The sequence below is a fragment of the Patagioenas fasciata genome, chromosome 3 (genome assembly GCF_037038585.1).
Source record: "Patagioenas fasciata isolate bPatFas1 chromosome 3, bPatFas1.hap1, whole genome shotgun sequence".
Taxonomy (NCBI): Eukaryota; Metazoa; Chordata; class Aves; order Columbiformes; family Columbidae; genus Patagioenas; species Patagioenas fasciata.
Window position 1 is genome coordinate 46222654 of NC_092522.1, and position 22798 is coordinate 46245451.

At 36.5% G+C, this 22798-nt stretch overlaps 1 protein-coding gene across 13 annotated transcripts in view; it reads right to left on the reverse strand.

Annotated features, from left to right (window-relative positions):
* Positions 1-22798, reverse strand: part of RYR2 (ryanodine receptor 2) — a 395394-nt gene that overhangs the window by 182996 nt on the left and 189600 nt on the right. For all 13 annotated transcript variants that reach the window (XM_071806259.1, XM_071806250.1, XM_071806253.1 and 10 more), the window contains 6 exons: positions 20757-20940; positions 19835-19970; positions 13441-13536; positions 7156-7274; positions 6619-6752; positions 2665-2906 (listed from right to left, as the gene is read on the reverse strand). In XM_071806259.1, the coding sequence (XP_071662360.1) occupies positions 2665-2906; positions 6619-6752; positions 7156-7274; positions 13441-13536; positions 19835-19970; positions 20757-20940 (911 nt within the window). The remainder of the gene's footprint in view (positions 1-2664; positions 2907-6618; positions 6753-7155; positions 7275-13440; positions 13537-19834; positions 19971-20756; positions 20941-22798) is intronic.

Sequence of the window (22798 nt, forward strand, 5' to 3'; positions counted from 1 at the left end):
CAACACTTTCAATACTCTACATGTGGAAAATGACTTCCGGATACTGCCACATAATCTGCAGACTACAGGACAGATGCTCTTGTGCAATCTGCCCCTCTTGATAGGGCAGTCAACAGCATAGTTGGGGCGGGGGGGAAGTTTTCAGATGCTCTTGCTGCTTCTCTACACCCTTTCAAGACAGGATGTCCTTAGCTTCGTTGCTCTAAGAATAGTCAGCTCCATGAGGAAAGACAGGGGAACAACATGGAGCAATCCTAAGGGCCCCTCACAAATCAGAAAACCAAAGTAAACACTTCAGAAAAACAGAGTAGCAGTCGAAGAGTAAGGAATGGCTTGCAAGGAAACTGCCTTCTACCAGCCCTACAACCTGCAAGTTACAGAGCACAGGAGAGAACAGCAGACAAAAACATAACAGCTGAGAATTAGTTTCAAATAAATCACAGAAAGGGACAATTATTCGATGGTAGGGATAACTAAACTCTGAAAGAGTGATGATGAAGAGTGGATACTTCATCTCCTCAAGGCATATTACTTGAGACTAGATGTCTTTAGATGTTAAAATTTAGCCAAATATAGGTTATTGGGATCAACACAAGGCTGACTGTTACCAGAAATATGTCCTGGTCTTAGATAAACACATGGTCGGACCAAGTAATCTAATGCCTTTTCTGTCTTTAGGCTTAAAATCTATGAGTTTTGCTTCTCCACTTTAGAGAAGAAATTGCAGGACAGAAGAAAAAAAAAAGTGAATTAAATGTGATTCTGGTAATGGCTTGGTCCAGAACAGAAACTCATGAGTAAAAATTCTTGTTGCTCTTCATTAATGCACTAAATGCTTCATGCTCAGAAGATTATTTTGTCATTTCAGAGACTTACCAAGATGCAGCCTGGGATTGTGGAAGAAAAAGAGAGGCCATGATTTTCAGCATTTAGTGACTTAAGTCCTTCCAAGCTTGAGAGGTATGTGTTACATGAGAATCTCAGTGAAAACAGAAATGTTTTCAAATCTCCCAGCCACAACCACAACACAGGTTAATATATAAAAATTGCACATACAAAGATGGTCTGACATTTTTGACTAGGCTGGATTATTGGCTTCGGAACCACAAAGAATTTTTAATTTATTCTTTTGTGACATTTCTGATTAAAAGGTTTCTGGTGGGTAGAAAAATCATTTTGATTTTCAGTAATGTTTTGTTTCCTTCCTAAAAGGGACCCTAACTACAAAAGTTATTTTGGTTGGCTCATTATTTTCTGGTTCTTCGTTAATAATACTTTATCTGACAAACTTAGTTATGATACAGTTTTAATAACACCATTAATTATGCATTATTGTTCCAAAGTTATTCTTGCTGTACATGAAAGGCAAAGTGGCAGCTATTTTCCTAAGATGCCACTCCAGCTGATATGTTATTACTCAATAAAACAATCCATTGCTATTCTGATTGGAAAATTCTTTTGAAATGTAAAACTGTATTATTTTCCAAGTACCAAGCTGCAATGCCTCAAAACATTAAAATCTTGAATGATATGTACAGCTGACTCATTAAAATATCTCTCTTGTCTGCTACTGAGCTTTAGAAAACTTGCTTATGTCTTCACAGTGGTAAGAATTGCCAATCCAATGAGTCTAACCCAGTTTTTAGTCAGTTCTACAGTTCACCACTGCCCAATAATGTCCCAAAATCAAAGGGAAAAAAATCTTTCCTCAAAAAGGTGTAACCACAGTAGAAACTTTTTTTCAAGAAGTTCAGGACTGTCCTAAATGATATTTGGGAAGCTTTTCACAGAAGTTAAATTATGTGAAAAAGAGAGCAAGCTTGCTTTCTTATTATTCTGGTTTTCCTGAGCTAACTCAGGTAAAGGAGAAAATAAGATATTTGCAGAATCAACAGTAAATACAAATACTGTAGATATTCCATTCAGCTTCCTTTAAAACTAGAATTTGCATACAGAAATTACCACTAATGAATAAAACCAAGCTGGGTCAGTAATATTTTAAAGGCAAATATCTGACTAAATACACCACCTACAAGCTAAGAATATGATTCTGCAAGTCTTGAAATAAACAGCCAGTGTTAATGTATGCAAATAAAACATCACACCAGAAAAATATCTGGTTTGGAAAGTATGGCAAAAAGCATATTTTAAAATCTTCTTCACCTCTAAAGTATTTCTAAACTTCTAAACTAAAGAGCCATATTTAAAAAATTGTTTTAAAAAAAAAAAAGTCCTGTGAATTAAATCTCTCAGGATGTTCTTACACTATCACACATAAATTACAAATCCAGACAACTGGTTTTAAGAGTTCATTTTTTGCACCTTTGGAGTTTTAAATAAAATCTTTATAGTTACTTTGAAAAAAAAATCCAATGCTGAAACAAATTATTAGTCTAACTTAATTACTTTGTATAAAACAATTTTTTCAATATGCAATGTCAACTTGAAACAAGTTCTCATATAGGGTACTGTTTCTGTATATTCCTAGTGTCAACTGAAACATCTGATTCACTTTGCTGCTGTTGAAAACAAATTCACTGAACTTGCAAATAATGTTCTGGTATTAAAAAACAAACAAAAAACCAACCAAACAAAAAAACAACAACAAAAAACCTCACAACCAAACAAAAAACCTCCCAATACAAAACACAGAAAAATGAATACCTGACCACAGATGTAGACCATCAAAGCCATAGGAGTACAAGTCATCACCAACACCATTTCCTCCCCACTCTGCTCCTCCACCTGGATATGGTGAGTAGCCCTCTGTTGAAGCCCAGCCCACTCGTAGATGAGTTGATTCTGCAGTCACAAAGGGCTCTAGATGGTCCACCATAAGTTCATAGTACCATTTTCTGTATTGGGCAGAGCCTTCACTAATCCCCAAGAAGATGTTGGGTCGCATGCTTAAACAGAAAGAATAAAAGTTTTTTTAAAAAAACTTTTCTGAAGAACATGATGAACTACTGCAGACTCTTTGTTAAACTCAAATTTCCTGCTTCTTCGAGTGATTAAAACCGTAGAAGTAATTTCATATCATAGAATCATAGAATATCAGATTGGAATGGACCTCAAGGATCATCTGGTCCAAACTTTCTTTGCAAAAGCACAGTCTAGACAAGATGGCTCAGCACCCTGTCCAGTCGAATCTTAAAAGTGCCCAACATTGGGTCTCTGGGGAGACTATTCCAATGGCTGATTGTCCTCATTGTGAAAAATTTCCCTCTCCAATGTCCCACTGGAATCTTGTCAGGAGTAACTTGTACCCATCACCCCTTGTCTTTTCCATATGACTACTTGTAAAAAGGGAATTTCCATCTTCTTTGTAGCCACCCTTTAAATACTGGAATATGGTGATAAGGTCTCCCCTAAGCTTTCATTTCTCAAGGCTGAACAAGCTCAGTTCTCTCAGCCTTTCCTCCTATGGTGACTTCCCAGTCCTTTGATCACCTTTGTGGCCCTTCTCTGGACCCTCTCCAGCCTGTCCATATATTTTTTTGCCTAGGAGGACGAAAACTGAACACAGTATTGCAGCTGACAGGCACTTAGTAGAGTGGAATAATGACTTCTTTGTCTCTGCTGGAGATGCCCTTTTTGACGCAGCCCAGCATCTTCTTGGGTTTCTTAGCCGCAGCAGCACACTGATCACTCATGTGGAGCCTGCTGTCCACAAGGAGCCCCAGGTCCTTTTCCACTGAGCTGCTCCCCAGCCAGACAGAGCCCACCCTGTGCTGCACTCCTGGGTTCTGTTTTTTTCATCTCCAGAGTTGTCAGTTTAAAGTCTGCCTCACCAAGTTGGCCAGCCTACTGTAAAAGATTTCCTTGACTCTTCTGGACAGGTGGATCCCATCCCTTCCTAACAGGCTATAGTCAAAGAATGTCCCATTGTCATAAAAGACAAAACCCTCACAGCAGCACCAGACACGAAGACAGCAGTTGATTTGCATTATATGTCTATTTCTGGTTGCACTCTTTCTTCTAACTGTTAAAATGGAAGAAAAGATAATATGGGCACCAATACTTCTTGCTTGCACCTCCAGGGCTTTGTCGCCTTCCTTTATTCTGCTCAAGTTCTGGTTTGTGGTGTCATTTGTGCCCACATGAAAGAGTAGCAATGCGTAGTAGTCTGTGCTCTTGAAAAGTTGTGGCACCCTTTCAGCAACATCTCAGACCTTAGCTCTCAGAAGGCATCACTGTTATTCATTTACTAATTCTGGTAAAAAATACTATATACAGTTAAAGTTTAAAAGTTTAAAAGTTTAAAAGTTTAAACAGTATCCTCACTCAGATACCAATAACAATATTTTATCTGTTTGAATGCTTAAAAGATGTTAAAGCCTACAAGCAAAAATGACAGCTATTCGCCAACTACCAATAGATACGCAATTAGTATATGCTACAGGTTTTATTTTACGTAGCAAACTGTATTCTGTAACTCTGATTATTCAAGAGAGTAACATTTACAAAGATACAAAAATAATGTGTCAATCTATTTCAACATTCTCTTGTACCTCTTCCTTCCTTATTCTAAGTCTTGTGTAACTCAGTAAGTTGTAGTGATTGTACCAATCTTTATTATCAGTTTGATGTTCCTATTGCTGATGACTTTAAAGCACTTCACGAGCATGCTTGAAAAGCAAAACTATTACTGTACTTCTTCAATATTTAGTTAAACAGCAATATGCAAAGTCATACTTATCAAGGTCATGAGGAAAGGAAAAAAAAAAGGAAGGAAAACTATGTTCTTCTAATGTAATTTTTGGGATAATATCGTATCTTGAATCTCATCCCAATCTGTCTCCAGACAATCATTACTGTGTCAGCTTTGTACTAAGAAAGCTATCCAATTTTAATTAAAGCCGTAGGGCACAGAAGTATACAAAAAAAAAACCAACAACAACAACAAAAAACCCCACACAAAAAACAAAAACCAAAAAAAAAAACACTTTTAGACCTCTAGGTTGAATGTAAGTAGTTTTCACATCCTTCCACTGGACTGAGTTATTACATCTATAAATATTTTATTTCTGCATACAAGCTGCCTAATCAAAGATGTAGCTTTAAGCCAGTCCCAGCATACAGTGTGCCTTCTGGTGCAGGGAACACGGGGAGAGCAAGAAGGGTTGATATGGACTGTGAAATACATGTCAGTGTAAAAGTAGATTGTACTGAACTGATTGCTTGTAAAATAACTTGTTTTATCACAGAAGACTAATACACTTTCTTTCCAGAAGTATATGAGGTGTCTTTTGCCAACGATGTAGGTAGAGATACTCTTCACTTTGTTACAAGTCAAACATTTTGTCCCCTTAAAAAATATAAACAAAATCTGTTTGACAAAAGCAATCTTCCAGAAAAGTGAAATCATTTCTAAGTTATTGGTAGGATCACCAATTGATTTTTTTTTCTGTCTGAACACAGTACCAGCTTTATTATGACTGTCCAGACTCCACAGCTTAATCAATCTAATCGTCCAATTTACTTTTTTAAATACAGGTTTGTGAATAGAATTTTGCAGCCCCCCTGGAGAATAATGTTAAACAGCAATATCTTAGAAAGGTTCTTTGCCAACTATTGTTGGTGCAAGGTATGCAAGCCTCAGCCTATCACTACATGTTTTCAATATTTCATGAGTCTTTCTGACTCTTGAAAAAAATAAACCTTTTTTTCATTAGAACTGCAAATATGAATATTCTCAATGACAACTTTCTAATGCAGAGCAAAAATATGTACTAACTACATGGAATGATTCCCATTACACCATCTTTCCATGTTATATGCATTGGTATGTTATTGCATGTGTTGGGGGAAGTCAAGTCACATGTAGTTATGAAAAACATGAGTGTCAGCTATAGAATTGTCAAGTTCATTTCACCTTTAGATTTGAGAAGGCCTCTTTATAATATACAGTTGTGGATTTTTTTAGGTTCTTCAGCACCTAATAAATCCTATGAACTCTCAATTATAAGTACTATGTCTATGTTTCAACTTTCATTCTCACTTAATGATTGAGACTTTTATAAACAGATAGAAGTTTGAGGCAGAGGAAGACCCCATTAATCTTCACTTAAAGTGAGATTCCTCTGCTTCACCATAAATTCAAACGCTGTATGCACATTTACTTCGTAAACATTACTTTGCTAATTTGTTACTAGCTCCATCTTGTTATTAACGTCTGCTGGAAGGTAGCTTCTCCAAGTCCCCATGGAAGGAAAGGTGAGAGCAATCCCTAAATATCCCAGGCCCTGGTCAAGATGTTTGGCACCAAATTCCGATGCTGACCGAAGGTGATTAGGAAATCTTCACAACATCACAAACATAAAGGCAAACACAGGGCAACGGCTGAGAATACTTTGAAAGCACGGCTAGATCTAGATAATCTTTAGAAGAGACTACATTTTCACAAACTTAAAGCAGATTAGAGCAGCTTTAGATTGCAGCAGCTGTCTCTGCCCCATGCTTTGATTCTAATCAATATTGCAAAGAGTATTTAAAATCATAGAATAAAATATCTTAACAAAACTTTTGAAAGTAAAACAAGCTTTCTGTAGTGACTATTTATTTTAACTGCAAGTTTTATTCTGCTTTGTTCAGAGATATAGATTTTCTTCTTTTTACCTGCTCACGTGGTTGACAAGGCGTGTCTGTAAGAGCAGATCTCTTCCTGGCAGAAGATTATCACAGATTAGATGTTGATTAGACCGCACAGCTACTCCATGACAAACACAGAGAGAACACAAAACATCCAAAACCTGGAAAAAAAAGATTATTTTCATCTTAAGTATTTTTTCATAATCACTGTGACTTCCTTCAGGCAATATAATGCTATGTACCTTCTTACTGGAAGACATGTAAGGGTCTGTCATTCATCCAATATAATAGTTTTATTTTACAACAATTTTGAAATTCTCTTAACAACATTAAGATATATTCTTCCTGCTTCCCTTGAGAATAAGTGTGTATCCATGTTTTCATCAAAAAGAAGATAATGTTCCTCTTTGCTTCTTCAAACTGCTCACACGCCTTTTAGGAAAAGTTTCACTCTTAATTATAAATACAGTATTAAAATATTTGAAATCTAACTTCTACACAGAACAACATGTTTGCTTTGTTCACAAATATTCACCTAAATATACTTGTCTCTTCTTTGCCTACCTTATGGTTTCTTCCATGTTTGTCCAAAAGACAGATGATTGATTTAATATGTCCTTCCTTAATAATGTTTAGAGCTTCTGGGCTTTCCACCAACACACAGTGTAAAACCTCTAGAATTCCTGGGGGGGGAAATATGAAATAGTTTCAAACATCATTGTTTCTAATAAATACAACCAACAGGATTAAGGTAATTCTAGATTTCTCAAAATAAGTCAATAAAGTAAAAATCAGAAAGCACAGAAAAAAAAATGTAAATTAAAAATGAATTTGAATTTTTAATAATAAATATGTGATGATGAACACTCACAAATTCAAATAAACTGAGTAAAATATTGGTTTTCAGTGAAGAGGTGACGACTTCATAGTACACACATATTATACACATAAAATATGCTCTCCATATTTACAGTTTTCTGTTTCTTCCTTTAGAAAATCATACGAACCACTAAGGGAATCATGTAACTCTGAATTAGAGAGCCAAGGTAAATTCCCAGTCTACTGGCCCATTGCGTGTAACTTTCTTTGTGTATGTAACAGCTATACTGGGAGCCACAGTGATGCTCTTAAAGAGCAAACAAATAGAAACTAGAATGAAACTAAGATGTGCAAGGAAGCAAGAACCACTAAATCTCCAGTGGCTTCTCAATTAAATGTAATTCCAATCCAAATAAAGTAGTAGTCATTGCCATCAAGAATCATTAGCCTTAAAATGGTTCCCTGCAATGGGGCACTAAAACAAGCTCCTGTGTGTAATGGATCAAGTCAGCACTTGCTTTGGGATGTTCCATATTTCACAAATACAAATTTTACATCATTAGCAGTTGCTACAGTTGTTGCCACAATAAGAAAAATCAGAGCACTTAACAAGCTGATAAGCAGTCTTAAACCTAGAGATATGCAAATCCAGTTTGTGTTGTACATCTCTCATCATTCTGTCTTCAACCCTGTATTCAAGCCATGGCTCCAAACAAGATTTACAACATGAGTCTTCTACTCTTTGCCATACTCTCTTCTACTAAAAGAAAAATGTAGCACTGCAAACTCACTTTGGTGTGGGAAAAAAATTCATCAGATAAACACACTATCTCAGTAAGAGTGATCTGGTATTTCTTCGATCCTAGTGAGGAAGAGATCATCAGCCCTCACGGCTGAGCAAGCTTAGGGTCAGTTAAGGAAAAAAGTTCCAGACAGCTACTAACGGAACTCAGATTTTTCAGTCTCAGTGCCAAGACAGCGTTATGACAGAGAAATATTAGATTTGAAACAGTATTTATGTTTATCAGCTGTCTCCCTCTCACCTTAACATTCCCGACTGGATCTACAACTTATAGAGAGAGCAAGCTCTTTCTGTTATCTTTCCACAGGTTTGGAATAAATCACTGAAAAAAATGTGTATCATAAGCAAATGACAGCTAATATTTAAGAATTTAAAGACTGTGGTTTATCCACATGAATGTCCTCAGTAGGCATCTGAAGTTTTGCAAACAATAAAAACAAGCTTTTCACTTTGTAAACGATAAATAAATAAATAAATAAATAAATGCAAATTTAAGAAAAAAGAATATGTATTTTGATTTATCGGGGGAATTTTTACACACACTCACCCCTCTTTTTTTTTTTTTAATAATTCCTGAGTAAAAAAAATACAATATAGTCTGGAACATTACAACTAACTGATCATAAAGCCTCTCACAAACAAAAAATGAGCAAGCATTTTAGAGACAACCAAAGATTAAAAGAAAAAAAAAGTCAAAACCGCAATATAAGGAGCTAGGTGTAAACTCCCAAAGTCATTCTGTAGCCTTGAAGGTATAAGCAGATAGTTTTAACCACAAATAAGAGAACATATTAAACTTGAATTTGGCTGCAATAGATGCACACTTCCAATATTGATAAAAAGGATGAAAACCTAAGAGTCATGAGAGCAAGCTAAAGGAGTAGATGTCCTGCAGCAACATAGCAGGAGCACAAGCCATCCAGCCTCCCAACTAGACAGGCAGGGGTCTCTTCATCATGGTAAAACTACCTAGGGAGGTGAGGAAAGTGTTACAAAAGGATCTCCAATCTAGAGTGGTAATCTGGAACAAGATGGACAACTTTATTGTGTGCCACAGTGGTCTGGGAATGCAGGGAAAACACTATATTCAAAAGCTGGTAATATAAAGTTTACCACTTCTCACTGTAGCACTGAAACACACTTTTAACTATATAAAGAGTAATCCAATATGAAGTGCTACCACATAATGTAAGTGTGGTAACCATAACCTTGGAATTTTCAGATTTGTGTAGGTAGTTTCATAATCCTATTTTTGTCTTAAAATAGTATACAGGGTTCATTTTCTAGTGTTAACCTTTTCAATAACGGAAGTAAAAATACTTCGAAGATGTTAAAGAATCAATAATAAATGAATATTATCAATTAGACCCAGCTGCCACAGCAACTTCTTCAATTACTGCAGCATCTGAATGCTGATTATCAAACACATCTTTTTCTAAGGGCAAACTCCCTCTACATCAGAAAAAATTACCTATGAATGTACCATGTCTGTTTGGACTGGTCTACTTCTAGATTGTCTATATTAAAGATAACTGGACCTGTTCCGATTTCATTGGAGTTGCTCAAGGCAGTAAAGCAAGTGTTCAAATTTAAAACAAATATCACAAGCAATATGATATGCAGAGTTTATGATAAAGAGGAGTGAAAGTTCTTTTTTAATGACAAATAGATGAAAGGAAGCATACATGTTCAGGCCAATATGTTGGCTCATTTAATGTCATACTGTAGAACAGGACAAGGTAATCCCATCTGGAATATATTTCTGAGAAAAAGACTAATCTAATCTTAATTTATGCATTGAGGAGAGAGCTGAAACATCTGCATTGAATTATTCACTCAGCTTCTGTAGTATCTCACTTCTAATACCGTCTACTCTTAGACAAATTTATACTTGGACAAATCTTCATTTTCTTTCCTTTGCTTCAGTGAACATCAGGAACAGAATCAATTTCTAACGTAAAATGCACAACCAACTCACAATTTTTGTTTACACACTTAATGTTTTTATTCCGTTTTTATAGTATTTTTAGTTCAAGGATAAGAAGAAAGTGAAAATAGGAATTTTATTGATAAATAGTTTATGGAGACAAATCTTTATCACAAGACATTCAAGAAAACACCTGCAGGAGATGTAGTTGACAACATCACTGTTGAAGGTGAACTTAATTTTGGAGTGATTAACAGAGCATGGTGTTACTTCCTTACAAACACTTCTTTACATTAGAAAATTAATTAATTATTTTAGGTGAATATATGCAGCCTGGTATTCTTATCTAAAAGGTGTCCAGTATTTCTCTCTATTGTAGACCTACCACTGTAAATTAAAACAGTGCATAGCCTTACTGCATTGAAGCCATATAATGCTTAAAATCTGGCAAGCAAGCATCCCACATAAAATCACAAAAGCACATTTACATACTAAAAGCTAAACATACTGTGCCTCTCAAGATAACTAAAGCATAGCATAAGCAGCATCTTTTATAACTGATTCCCTCAAAACCAGAAAAAGTCTTAATTATAAAATCAGTCTGGAAGGCAACATGGAAGTTATGTTACCAGAACATATGGGGAATGAGTTCAAGTGACCTAGCTCCTAGAGGAAAACTCAGGACAAAAAAGCATTGCAAATATTAGTACCTTCGGAATTTTTGCAGCATGTCATGAGGCTCATTATGCAGTATGACTACAATGTCAGATTACTTTGCTGTTTACAGAAATAGTCTCATATCTTATTATAATATCATAAGGTTTTTATTCTCAAAGCTTATTTTTACTTTCAGATTAATTTTTAAAAACACATATGCACAACAGAAACCATGTAACACAGCATTTTTAGAGCTGTCATAACAGATTTTGTCTTGAACCTCTAACAGCTGAGCGCAAAGTTTTGCATTATTTCTGAGAATCCTAGCCCTGCAAGTTTCAGATGTAAAATTAGGTCTCTTAGGAAATAATTTCACCATGAATAACTGAGGAAATACATCGACATTAAGAAGGTTGCAGTCAAATTCCATGCAACTACATAACTGTGAGAACACTTTCCTTAGATGAATGCTCTCACACCAATGGTGGGCTGTAGTGGAGAAGAGATCTAGCCAGTGATTTAGCCAATTTTTAAATGCTTGTTTTAGTTCTCTGTTACTCAAGTGATCATGAAAACTAGAAGATCACAGCACCTGCAGAGCAGGTTTCTCTGACAATAATGTAAACCAACAGGAATGTTCAGTTATGAAATCTATTTAGTTGGGATCTCTATGCCCAATATACTAGCTACAGTGACAAGATTATTAGCAAATCTCTAACTAGACACCAGTGCCATGAGCAGCCAGCTGTCTGCAACATCCCTTGAGAACTAAAGTACTGATACAGATTTAGCCTCATGTTCCTTTTGCCTCATAGCTTGAGCAGCTCAAGGATTCAGAGCATAAACAAACCATGGCTGAAACACACCAGGTGCACATCAGGAAGAGGAAGTAATAGCACAGTAAAACAGGTCCCCTGCCCTAAAGCCATAGTTCTGCAGCAAAAACATGAAACAAAATTCTGCAAAAAGACTTCTACGAAACATTGCTGATGGGAGAAGCTTACACAGGCAAATGCTTCAAAGTATCAAAACAAGCCTCTGCACCAAGAGAGGAATAAATGACATCTAAACTTTCTGCTTGCTCCAAGAGTTGAGAAAGGCAAAAACTTCCAAGAGGAGAAGCATCTATGTATAACTGCACTTTGGAGCTGCAATCACTCACTGCAGACCTTGCCGATCAGCTAGTGAACACCATGGCAGTTCACCCTTGGCTCTGAGAAGGAGAACAGTCCTGCCACTGGCATTTGACCCATGAAATCAACACTATAAATTGCAGAAACGTGGACCTAATATCTCTTCAGTAACTTCAAGATACACACAGCCGAGGTTCTTTAATACAATGAGATCTGTCTACCACCTGTTTACAAAATCAAAACTATGGTGACATGTTTCAAACACATACTTTTAAAGAAAATAGAGTAGTATTGTTAAAAAATGGTATTCTAACAAGTATTGAAGACCATTTTTTCAAAAGAAGCACATGCCAAGTGTGGTAATCCCTAAAACCACATTTAAAGTTCTGTTGTAGACTTCTATCACATCAATAGCTACATAGAAGACAGCAAAGAGGTACGGAGTAACAATGTGTCAATGTCAACAGGAATTATATATCACCATGAGAAATTCTTAAGATATTATTTACACTCACATAGTATGCACTGTTCATACTAATTACTTCTTATTCTGCTCAAAAAGTTTATTTTGCCAATACAGTCCAAAGAGATTTTTGATCAAATTTAGTTGCAACTTTTTTAAAAAGATCCTTTGGAAACTTAAAAATACAACGTTTTTGGTTAGCAGAGTAGGTTTATGGAGCACAGATTGCTTTCAAAGAAACAGAATCCAGAATCACCATTTCAGTGAGAAGTACAGTAAAGCTCAGCATATCTTCATTTACTTGTACTTTAAGCAACACAGAGACTAATAATATCTCATAGACACTAAGTGGTTAACATAGTCATTGAGCAAGAAGATCAGGCATTAGGTAATGACAAAATAAATTAGCTAGCTTAAAGAATTTGTGTCTAAAGTGAGACAGAATTCCCAGATTCTCAAATCTCCAGTGTGTTTCAGGCATTCTTCTTGTTAACTTCAAACAGAAATTCAGACAGGGAATGCATGTGTATTATGTAGGTAACCCTGTTACATGCAAACATATGGGTGTTTCAAGACCCATCTATTACACATACTCAACTGGAATACATGAACTTTCCTAGATTACCACTACAGTCCTTTAGGAAGAGACAAATTCTATCCATTCCATACCGTCATTATTATATTTAGTTTGATGCAAATCCTGAAAAACATGCAGACTTCCAAAGAGAAAGGAAGAGAAGGTACTATTAATAGAATTACAGAGAAAGTAACTTAATACAAATTAAACTGTTTGGCAAAATGGTTTGTGTGCCTGAATTAGAAGGTAATATTACAACCAACTGGTCAAGGAAATGACTGCCAAAACTTATGGTAGAATTACAAGCAAAACCTATATGTGAAAATGTTACAAATATAAATCTCACTTTATTAATATAATTTACTCTCTCATAGGAAGAACTTCATGATAACTAGACTGAACAAGTATATCACTAATTTTAAAGAATGACAAGCTGGTCAAATAAGGAAGTTAAAATACTAAAAAGCATACCAGAAGAAGCTTCCAGTCTTTCTAATCTGCTGATCAGCCAATCAAGAGATCCAGAAAACTGAGCACAGTTTTTACGATTCCCTCGAATCAGAGCCGCTATGGGGAAAAAAGAGGAAAGAAACATAAATCGCAATTATAAGCCCATTTAAACTAAAAGAATCTCTGTCTGGTCTTGCCAGGAGGGATCCAGTAAGACAGATTCTCAGTCTTTAATTATTTATGTTCTTGATTTAAATTTAAATAGTTAGATCTAAGTATAAGAAATAGCTTTGTCATGAAATTGACCTTTAAGTTATTTGAACTATTTTGGCTTTACAATCATTTCTACAACCCCTGCAAAGTGCTCTACATGATGTCACCAGCACTGACCCCACAAAAGTCAGCTGCTACTGTAGAAATAAATGTCTGTAAAACAGTATTCTTGTAAAGACAGTAAACACTGGAAGAGCAAAATTTGAAGCCAAAACCACAAGTGATTAATTGTAAATTACTTTCTATTGATACAATACCTTTGTTCAAGCATAACAGGAACTAAAACAAGATAGATGTCCAGAAACTAGTTGTCATGCTTTTGATGGGGCTGCAGGGAGGAAGAAACTGGTTTGAAGCTCATTCACCCTCACATTTCAAGCTGAAGATTGAAACAGACTGAATGTGTGCAGTGATTTGGTGGATAGAACTGACTAGAAATCTCACTGAGCACTGTAGGTCCTCACAAACCTGCCCTGTCCTGGAACATGTGCCTTAGCATGTATATGCATACACATGAGCCCTCAGAGAAGCATCTGTTCTGCTCTGAAAAAAACAGTAAGACACTGAGATTTCTGTTTGGTGTGTGGAACAGTGTAAAATGCTTTTCTTAAGATCATTTTCTAGTTCTGCCAACAAATTATTTCAACCTGAAATTTCTATAGTTATTTGCAGCAGCAGAGGCTGTTTGCCCTGCTAAGAGGCAATGGCCTCTTAAAACCTATGCGTTATTGCTGCAGAAATTCACTATATTATATTGCAACTGTGGATTTATGCTGTTTCATTTGTAAAAGGCTAAATTTACAGACTTGTGACATAAACATTGATATGAAACTGTATTTGCAATATTGGAAACGCAATCTTGGAGTTAGTTGCAAACAAGTCACTGCACTGACAGTTCTGTATCATTAGGAAACAGATCAAAAACCAGTTGCTTCATAGCAAAAAAAAAAAAAAAAAAAAAAAACACCAAACAAACAACCAAACAACACAGGGGGAAAAATAAATATACAACCCCTAACAAGGAAAACAAAAAAAATCCTTTCTCTTGCTGTATTATATGATAAAAGAATCTATACCCTGAAAGCTTACATATTTAATTAATCATGGCCATAGTTATTTGAAAATACTTGCTAATCATAAAAGGAGGAAAATGTTGTTAGAAGACACAGATGCAAACTAAAGAACACTTGTTTCTGTAAGCGACTTTTTTGTTGATTATAGGTAAGCCATATAATCTCACTGTGCTTCAGGTGCAAACATAAAATGAAGGCAGTAATAGTTCATCACTTAACACGACATGAAGTAATTTAACTTCATTAAAAGAAATAAGACGCAGATGGTTTCATAAATGCAGGTCAGCAGAGGCTTGTGAAAGGTTAGTATTCAGTGATTAAAACTGTGTACTAAATGAGGCACACAGCCACTTAACATGGAAAACAAAAAATAATATACAACAATTGCTTCTTTTATTGTCCACTACTCTGAACAAGACTGGTATCTAGTTTTAAAGAAATAGAAACCAATATGTGGTCAGTCAGACATTAAAGTCACAGAATTACATATACTCCTGTGCATTCTTTGGTGATACAAAAGCATGAAATACAAGTTCAGAGTGATTGTATGTATTTGTCATACAGGAAGGACAGATGCCTTAGTAGGTATATAGCAATCATTTTAAATTGAAACAGGGCAGGTTTATAGGGTGTTTTGAAGATGGACCTAATATCAAAGCAGTATATTTTATGATGGCAACATGTTACAGTTGCACAAAAATTTACAGTTTAATTAGTTTTCAAGTTTCAGTAACCTTTTTATAAATGATAGAGGTACATAATAAATAAAGAGATAGAGTGATTTCAAATTGGGTCCATCTTGTTGAAACACCCTTTAGATTGAAATAAGGAAGGAATATTTTACCACGAGGATGACTGGATCAGAAGATCTTTAAAGGTCCCTTGCAAGCCAAACCTTTCTATGATTCCATGGTCTTTATATGCAATAGTATCCAGTCTCAACTCAAAGTCTATAAATGCCTCCACTCTCATCACGGTGAAATATATCACAATGTCAGTGATGTGACAGAAGCCATGAATTCTGGCATCACAGTTTGCTTTTATTTATGTGCAGACTCAAAAACAAAGTACTGTTTGCTGAAGCAAGACTGAGCAAACAATATCCAATTGTCATCCGTGCAACTACTATACAGCTCCAGCATTATTCAGAACAGAGCAATGTACAAATTCATTACAGTCAGATCAAAGCCAGGCATCTTAAGCATTAGCTGCCAGAAGATAGTTACTTCCAGCTAGGGAAGTAACATGAGGGGCAGAAAGGGCACACAGAGATGGGAAATCAACAAAAATTTGTCCACTTTTGTACACACTACAAGTCACAGAATCACAGAATGCTAGGGTTTGGAAGGAACCTCAAAAAGATCATCTAGTTCATGGAAATAATACTTTGAACAGGACAATTAGACTCTTTCAGAAGGAATTTCAGACTTGGATAAATGATTCAGTATTCAAGACACTATTTTCTCTAGTCTGAGCTTTCCTTAATGTAACAAGAGATAAAACAAACTAAATTCTTACAAAAACTTCAGCATAATCCTCCGTCTATGAATAACACAACTACAGACTTTTATACAACATCATCTACACGCTAAAAGGTCATCAATTTATTTCATTGAGACCTCTCTGGACCTAGTCTAGATACTTTTAAATGTTTATAATTCCTGCCATAACCTCTTAAATTGATTCTTAATAAAATAAAATACCTACCATTAGCACACATGAAGCAACCGCCTTAAAAAAAAAAAAAAGCCTAAAGCAGAATCACTTATTCACTTTACTTAGTGGGCATATATGTGAGCTGAAAGATAGATTAAAAATAAAATTCGAAATTTTTACCAGTGTTCCTTCTAGAACAGGGTTGTCAAACCCATCTTCACTAGGGGCCACATCAGCCTCAGCTGCCTTCAAAGACAAAATGAGTTTGACACCCCTATTCTAGATGACCTTTTTATCTCAGGGTTGGACAAGCAGACATCCCCCAAAACCATATATACATAACGTCACATTTTCAAGCGTTCATACAAGCGTTAGGGGGAGTGAAGATGAAAGAGAGAAGTAGAGGGAGGGAAAACATAATAGTAGCACTGCTGCGACAAGAAGCTTACACTGAGATTTAGTATCATTTTCACTGTGAACTCTTGGTTTAGTTTCATGCATCTTTTCCAAATTTTAACTGTTAGAGACAAAGTCTGCTGCCCTTTTTGCCTGTCAGTGGTTGAGCTTCCTTAAAAAATTCAGACTGAACAATTTGGTTGCTTTTTAGTGTGAAGATAGCCAAACCTATATGTAGTTCTTTTGTTTTGTTGACATATAATGAAAACAGCAAGAAGCATTTTCTTCACCTTCTAACAGATCACAGAGTTGTGAAAGAAGACAGACATTGGCAAAGATAAGTGAAGAATGGAGCTGTAACATGCAACAAACATAAGAAAGGTCTACACCAGCTTGAAAAACCTGACATGGGAAGAAAAGGAAAAGAAAAAAAAAAGGGAAATTATGCAGAATAAGTTTAATGAAACTAGCTTTTAAATTGTATTCTATTCTTATAGCTGTATTCTTCTGTTTGAATAACCTATTTTAGCATGAGAAGCCAAACCTAGCCTGAGTGGCCAGGCTCACTGGAATTCCAGGCCACATTTGTGAACCTATCTTGAAGCTGGTTGCTTGAGGATGGTGGACCTTGAAGACCAGTACCAAGAGAGAGTCTCTCTTGAGACACTGTCAGTAGAGGCTGCAAACCATGAAGATAAGAACACTAAAAAAGCTGCCTGGAGGATGGAGAAAGAGAATCCATTAAGATACAAAGAAGCCCCAGAGCCAGAATTACCATTGGGTCAAAGGCACATAGACACCATGTGAAGGGCATGTGAAGAGCAGATGCATAGACTTTGAGGGTTTGAAACTGTGAGACTCTTTTGTCTCGGGGTCCCTCCCTTTGAGAGACACCCAGTCTGGACTGTTTCTTTGCTGTACCTTTCAATTTAATTTTTTATTTTATCTTTTGATTAAAGTATTTATTTAAGCACAGATATCTGAGACTATGCTATAGGAAACCTAGGGTCAAGAGCATTTCCTTAACAGAAAGGATCTGGACACTCCACTCATTTATGTTGCCAAGTCATAAAAATTCTTAGTCATCAAATATCATAAAGCCACCGGCAAAAGCTGCCATCTAACTCTGAAACAGCTCTTCAATACAAAGTCAACCGCATACCATTGTTACGAATTACTCTTAGCTGAAATTAAAGCAGTCTGATGTACTTGAAGTACTGCTTTTGACCCACGTATCAACTCACTCATCACTATGATGCAAGTTACAGAACTGGAGAGAGGTGTATAGAGGGTGTATTTAGCTATCAACTATAAAAACCATGGAAATCAAAACAAAAACATTAAAATTACTCTATAATGTTTGTAAAATGTAACACTAGGAAATGTCACTTTTGGTCACCCTCACAACCTGTGCATACACATCATGCTCCAATCTTCAGTTACATAGAGGTGGTAGATATTAGCAGCCCATCAATCAGAATCAGAGCCAAAGGAACCACCTCCTGCCCTAACGGCCTGCCAGCAGCCACTGTTCAGATAGCCCTTTCTTTGCTCTGAGAGGTTCTGGGAAGGACTTGTGGTTGTCTCAATGATATTTATTGTGTCAACTTCTACTTCCTCTGAGAGAAAAAGTAGTGGACCAGACAGCACCACCTCAGTGGTTTTATCAAGAGCTGTGCACCATACACTGGGTATCCTTTTTCCTGCCCCAAGATTATTTTCTTCTTCAAGAGCACAAGATGATGTACCTACTTTGACTATGGAAAAGCTTTGTAAAAGTACTATATAAACAACTGCGTCAACTGATTCACTTTGCTGTTGGGTAGTAAGGAGAGTTTATGTGAAGTGAGGCATGCCAGTAAAATTTCATTTTCTGTGCCTCTGAATTCAGAGAATGCAAGTTTTCAGTATGCCTTGCACACCTGAAATACTGCTGAATATTCTGGAAAAAAGGTCAAATCCTACAGCTCTTAATTTAGGAACTAGCAAGGGTAGACTCTTTTTGCCTACATTTCTTCCTGTAACTGTTTCTCTGAGTGAATGTGAGATAATATCTTCTATTTGCCTTATTACAGAAGATTCCAACACAACACTTATTAATAGTTCTAATTATTCAGATTACTAATCATAAATGGCACAAAAGAACTCCAAGATGATAGCTTTGTTTTCCAAACATGAATTAAAAGGCTTACAATAAATAGGGTTCAACACCACACACTGAGTAGCAAAGTGAAAACTAAGTATTTTAAGTACCAATAATAAATGAGCACTAAGTAAGGAATGAGTCCTACAGAAAAACTCACATGTGATCATGTTTCACAGTGCATATCCTCAAGAGAGCCAATTAATACACACACTACATTCATCTGGGCACTTTCTAACCACTTGACTCACTACATTTTATAAACTCAATATTCAGTTGTGGAGTTTTTAAGAGAATTGATGTATAACCTAACCTAACCTTACTCGTATAGCTTTTCAATACCAAATTTTTCAGGAGTGAGATTCAGTATAAATGATACATAAAATGCTTTATGTTTTATTGGAAACTAAGATAACAATTCTGCAAGGTTTTGGTTATAGAAGCTTTAGATTTATGCTGCAGTTCTGCAGCCAGATGTGTGAAAAATCGTAACTTCTACAAAACCACCTGCCTTGTCATGGGTCCTCAACAGAGGAATGAAATACTCACATATAATTTCTTCACACATTTTGGGGCAGAATACAAGATACATCAGCAATATGATGATATGAAAAGCAATCAATCATTTAATTGAAGTCAGAAACATGTTATTTATCATAACAAATACTATTAATAAAATCACATTATTTAAGTGTTTTCAGTATGTTTTATTCTTAAGCACATGCAGGGAGTTGAAAATGCAAAAAACTTATTTGATTTGTATCCTAAATTTGTACGCAGCGTTAAGTCTTTACACTAAAGCAGGTATGTGTTCATTTTCATCTGAGTATTATTTTGAGCTAAATCAATCCAAGTAACGCACAATATGTCTTACCTAGCAATTCATACAAAGAATTCAGAATAGATTTCCATGCTTCTCCAGCTTCTTTCCCAGCTACATCTGCAAAATGAGCTGCACTGCTGTATACATTCAAGCGATCAATACATTCAAGAACAAGGTTGATCATACCCTAAAAATGGAAAGGCTCAGATTGTCAGAGAAAAAAAAAAGTATTGTTCAGTGCAAACACATAAGATTTTCAGAAATCTAAGAAAACAAAAACATGAAAGGCATGATATGCAAAACACAGCAATATATACATGGAGTCAGACAAGTGGAGTCAAAGCAATTCCTACAGGAAGGTTTTCCTTTACTATGATAATAAAAATTTATCATTTAGGATGGTTAAAAACCAAACAAACAAAAAATAAAAATAAAAAACCAAACACCCAAAAAAAAATAATCACCAAACACAGTATTACAGACATAGTTTTAGGCAAGTTTCTATTCTTGAAGGCTTTTAGGCATCTGTCTAAGTATAGGCAACTGTCACTACCAGAGAAATAACAGACAATATTAAACAAAATATTTAAAGCGTACTTATTAAAACAAAACATCCTTCTGCATCAAGAGATTAAACTATAAGAGAAGAAATTAATTCACACATAAGGAGTAAATTACGGTTAGAATTCAGGGCATAAGGTCATGTTAGTATCTAATTTAAACAAAACAAAAAAAAAGAGAAAATAAAAATATAAGAAAAAAGGAAGCAAAGCCGTAAATGTATTCCTTTAGATACAGAAGAAAATCAACAGATCTAAAGAGATTATAAATGTAGCAGATAGTTTGAATCTTAGAGGACAAAAAACCCCAGTGCAAACATGCACCAGATCAAACATCAATGCTACACAAACACTGTGAAAGAATACTTGCAGACAACATGGTGGAAAATCAGGAGTAAAACTGACAGAATTACCTCTTCCTGGAAGAGATTCTGGCGATTCTTCAGTGCTCGGAGCCTGTTTTGTTTGTCTTCATGCTCCAAATGTTCATCAGGGGGGTGAAAATAGCCAATCAAGTCCTGAAGGCTCAGACTGACTGACTCAATAGGCAAGTCGACAGTGGAAGACTTTGCTTTCTTGCTGAGAGCATCAAGGCCCCTACAAGAAGTAGTCAAGTCTCCTGAGTATTGGAAATCAATCTATTTTATAATTTATACTCATTATGGATTTAAAAGCAATATTATTTTAGATGCCAAAGCTCAATTCATTTTCTGACAGTTACATAACTTCTCAAAAGTTATTTATGTTTGCCCCATTCTCCTCTTAATGACCCATGCCTCCCTTCCAAAACATAAAGTAGAAGCATCAAAAACATTGTTTCTCTTAAATTTTTTTGAAATCCAGAAAACACATCTTAATATTCTACCTACACATTTAGCAGTATCAGAGACAGACCAAAAGACAAAGAGAAGTTATTGTAAAGCTGTTCAAAGCATCATGAGGAGAATGAAGAGGAGTAAAAGAACCAGTCCTACGGTGCTGAAAAGTGCCCAGCTAGTCCATACATGCTCTCGAGCACATCTGTAACCTGTTCTTAAGTCATCTTCAGTGTCAGAAGATGCAGCTCCTCCACACACACCTTCCCAGCACTTCATTAGCCTTTTTGTTTCCCTGATATACAAGCGTTGACCTTGCTGTAGTCTATGACCATTGTCTCCTAGAAGAAGGAGGTAGACCGTTTTCACCCATGTCACACCTGCCCCTTGCTTAGCTGAATCTCCAAGAAACCCGATAATGCAAGTTTTCCTCAGCACTGTGCTTTCCAGACCCCTGATATACCTTTCTCCTCCCTTAAAACCTGACCTTTCTTACAATGGGGCTGTGGCAGCTGAGACCTCACCAGTGCCAGGCAGCAAGTGGAAGGCGAGGGTTTGGGAAGGCAGCAGTGGGCAGGGGGTCTGCCCCAACCAGAGGCTGCAGGAGGCCTGCCACGACCTTCTGAAAGGAGCAGAGAGGGCCATAAGGGGCCGAGAAACCAGGGGTGCTGAGGGCCTGCAGACACAGTGCCCATCCTCAGAGACAAGGGAAAGATCCAGAGAATTCTGAAACTCTGCAGGAGCCAGACAGGGCCCTGAAGCATCAGGAGAGGAGCAGCCCTGACGAGAAGGGTCCACCCTGGTGGCACGCGGCAGGAGAGAGTGCAAGGAGGGGGCTTATTTGACGCTCATGGTTACCCTTCTGACTCATTCTCAATCCTGCCATTGTAAGAAGGTGTTTTTTCCTAGCATATTTTTGGGTAAAACTTCTAAGTAGCAAATAGATCCCTTTTGTTTTCACCTGTTCTCCATTTCTGTTGACCTAAAGACAAGCAAGCTTCAGCAGGCAGAGGAGCCCACCATGCCTGCACAGGCACCCTCCAGCCTCACACTTATCTCCCTCTTTTCTTTCATTAGGGGCACTAAAGGTCGCTGGCAAACTGATCAGCCTAGCCAGTCCTCTCTCCCCAGCTGCACAGCATTCTGCTTGCTCACAGGATTCTTCTCCAGGCCACAATATGGAATAGAAGTCCCATTTTATACTCTTCTTTTTGTTGGATTCAGACAACACTGATAAGTATCTAGGGAGCAGGGCTGGGGCGGGGGGGTGGGGAGGGGGTTGTTCAGTTGGTTGTTTTGGTTTGGGGTTTGCTGCTGCATTTATATCTCAAATGGTGAACTACAGCTGGAAAAGTTCTACATTTAGGAAACGTGTATTCAGTAGGAATATTTACTGCTGAAGAATAACAGTATCTTAGAATAAATAATTCAATGTTTCAAAAAGATGGTTACAAGAGTTATCTTTAAAACTTAATTTTTATTGTGAGCACATTATCTGAAGCACAGTTTTTGTACTGACATCATGGGAAAGAACTGGGGCACACAATTTGGAAAATAATTTTGATCCTTTCCAATTCAGGTCTTTCTTCTTGGAGTAACATCCTGTCAAAACTAAATTGTTAAATGCTACCTTGGACTCC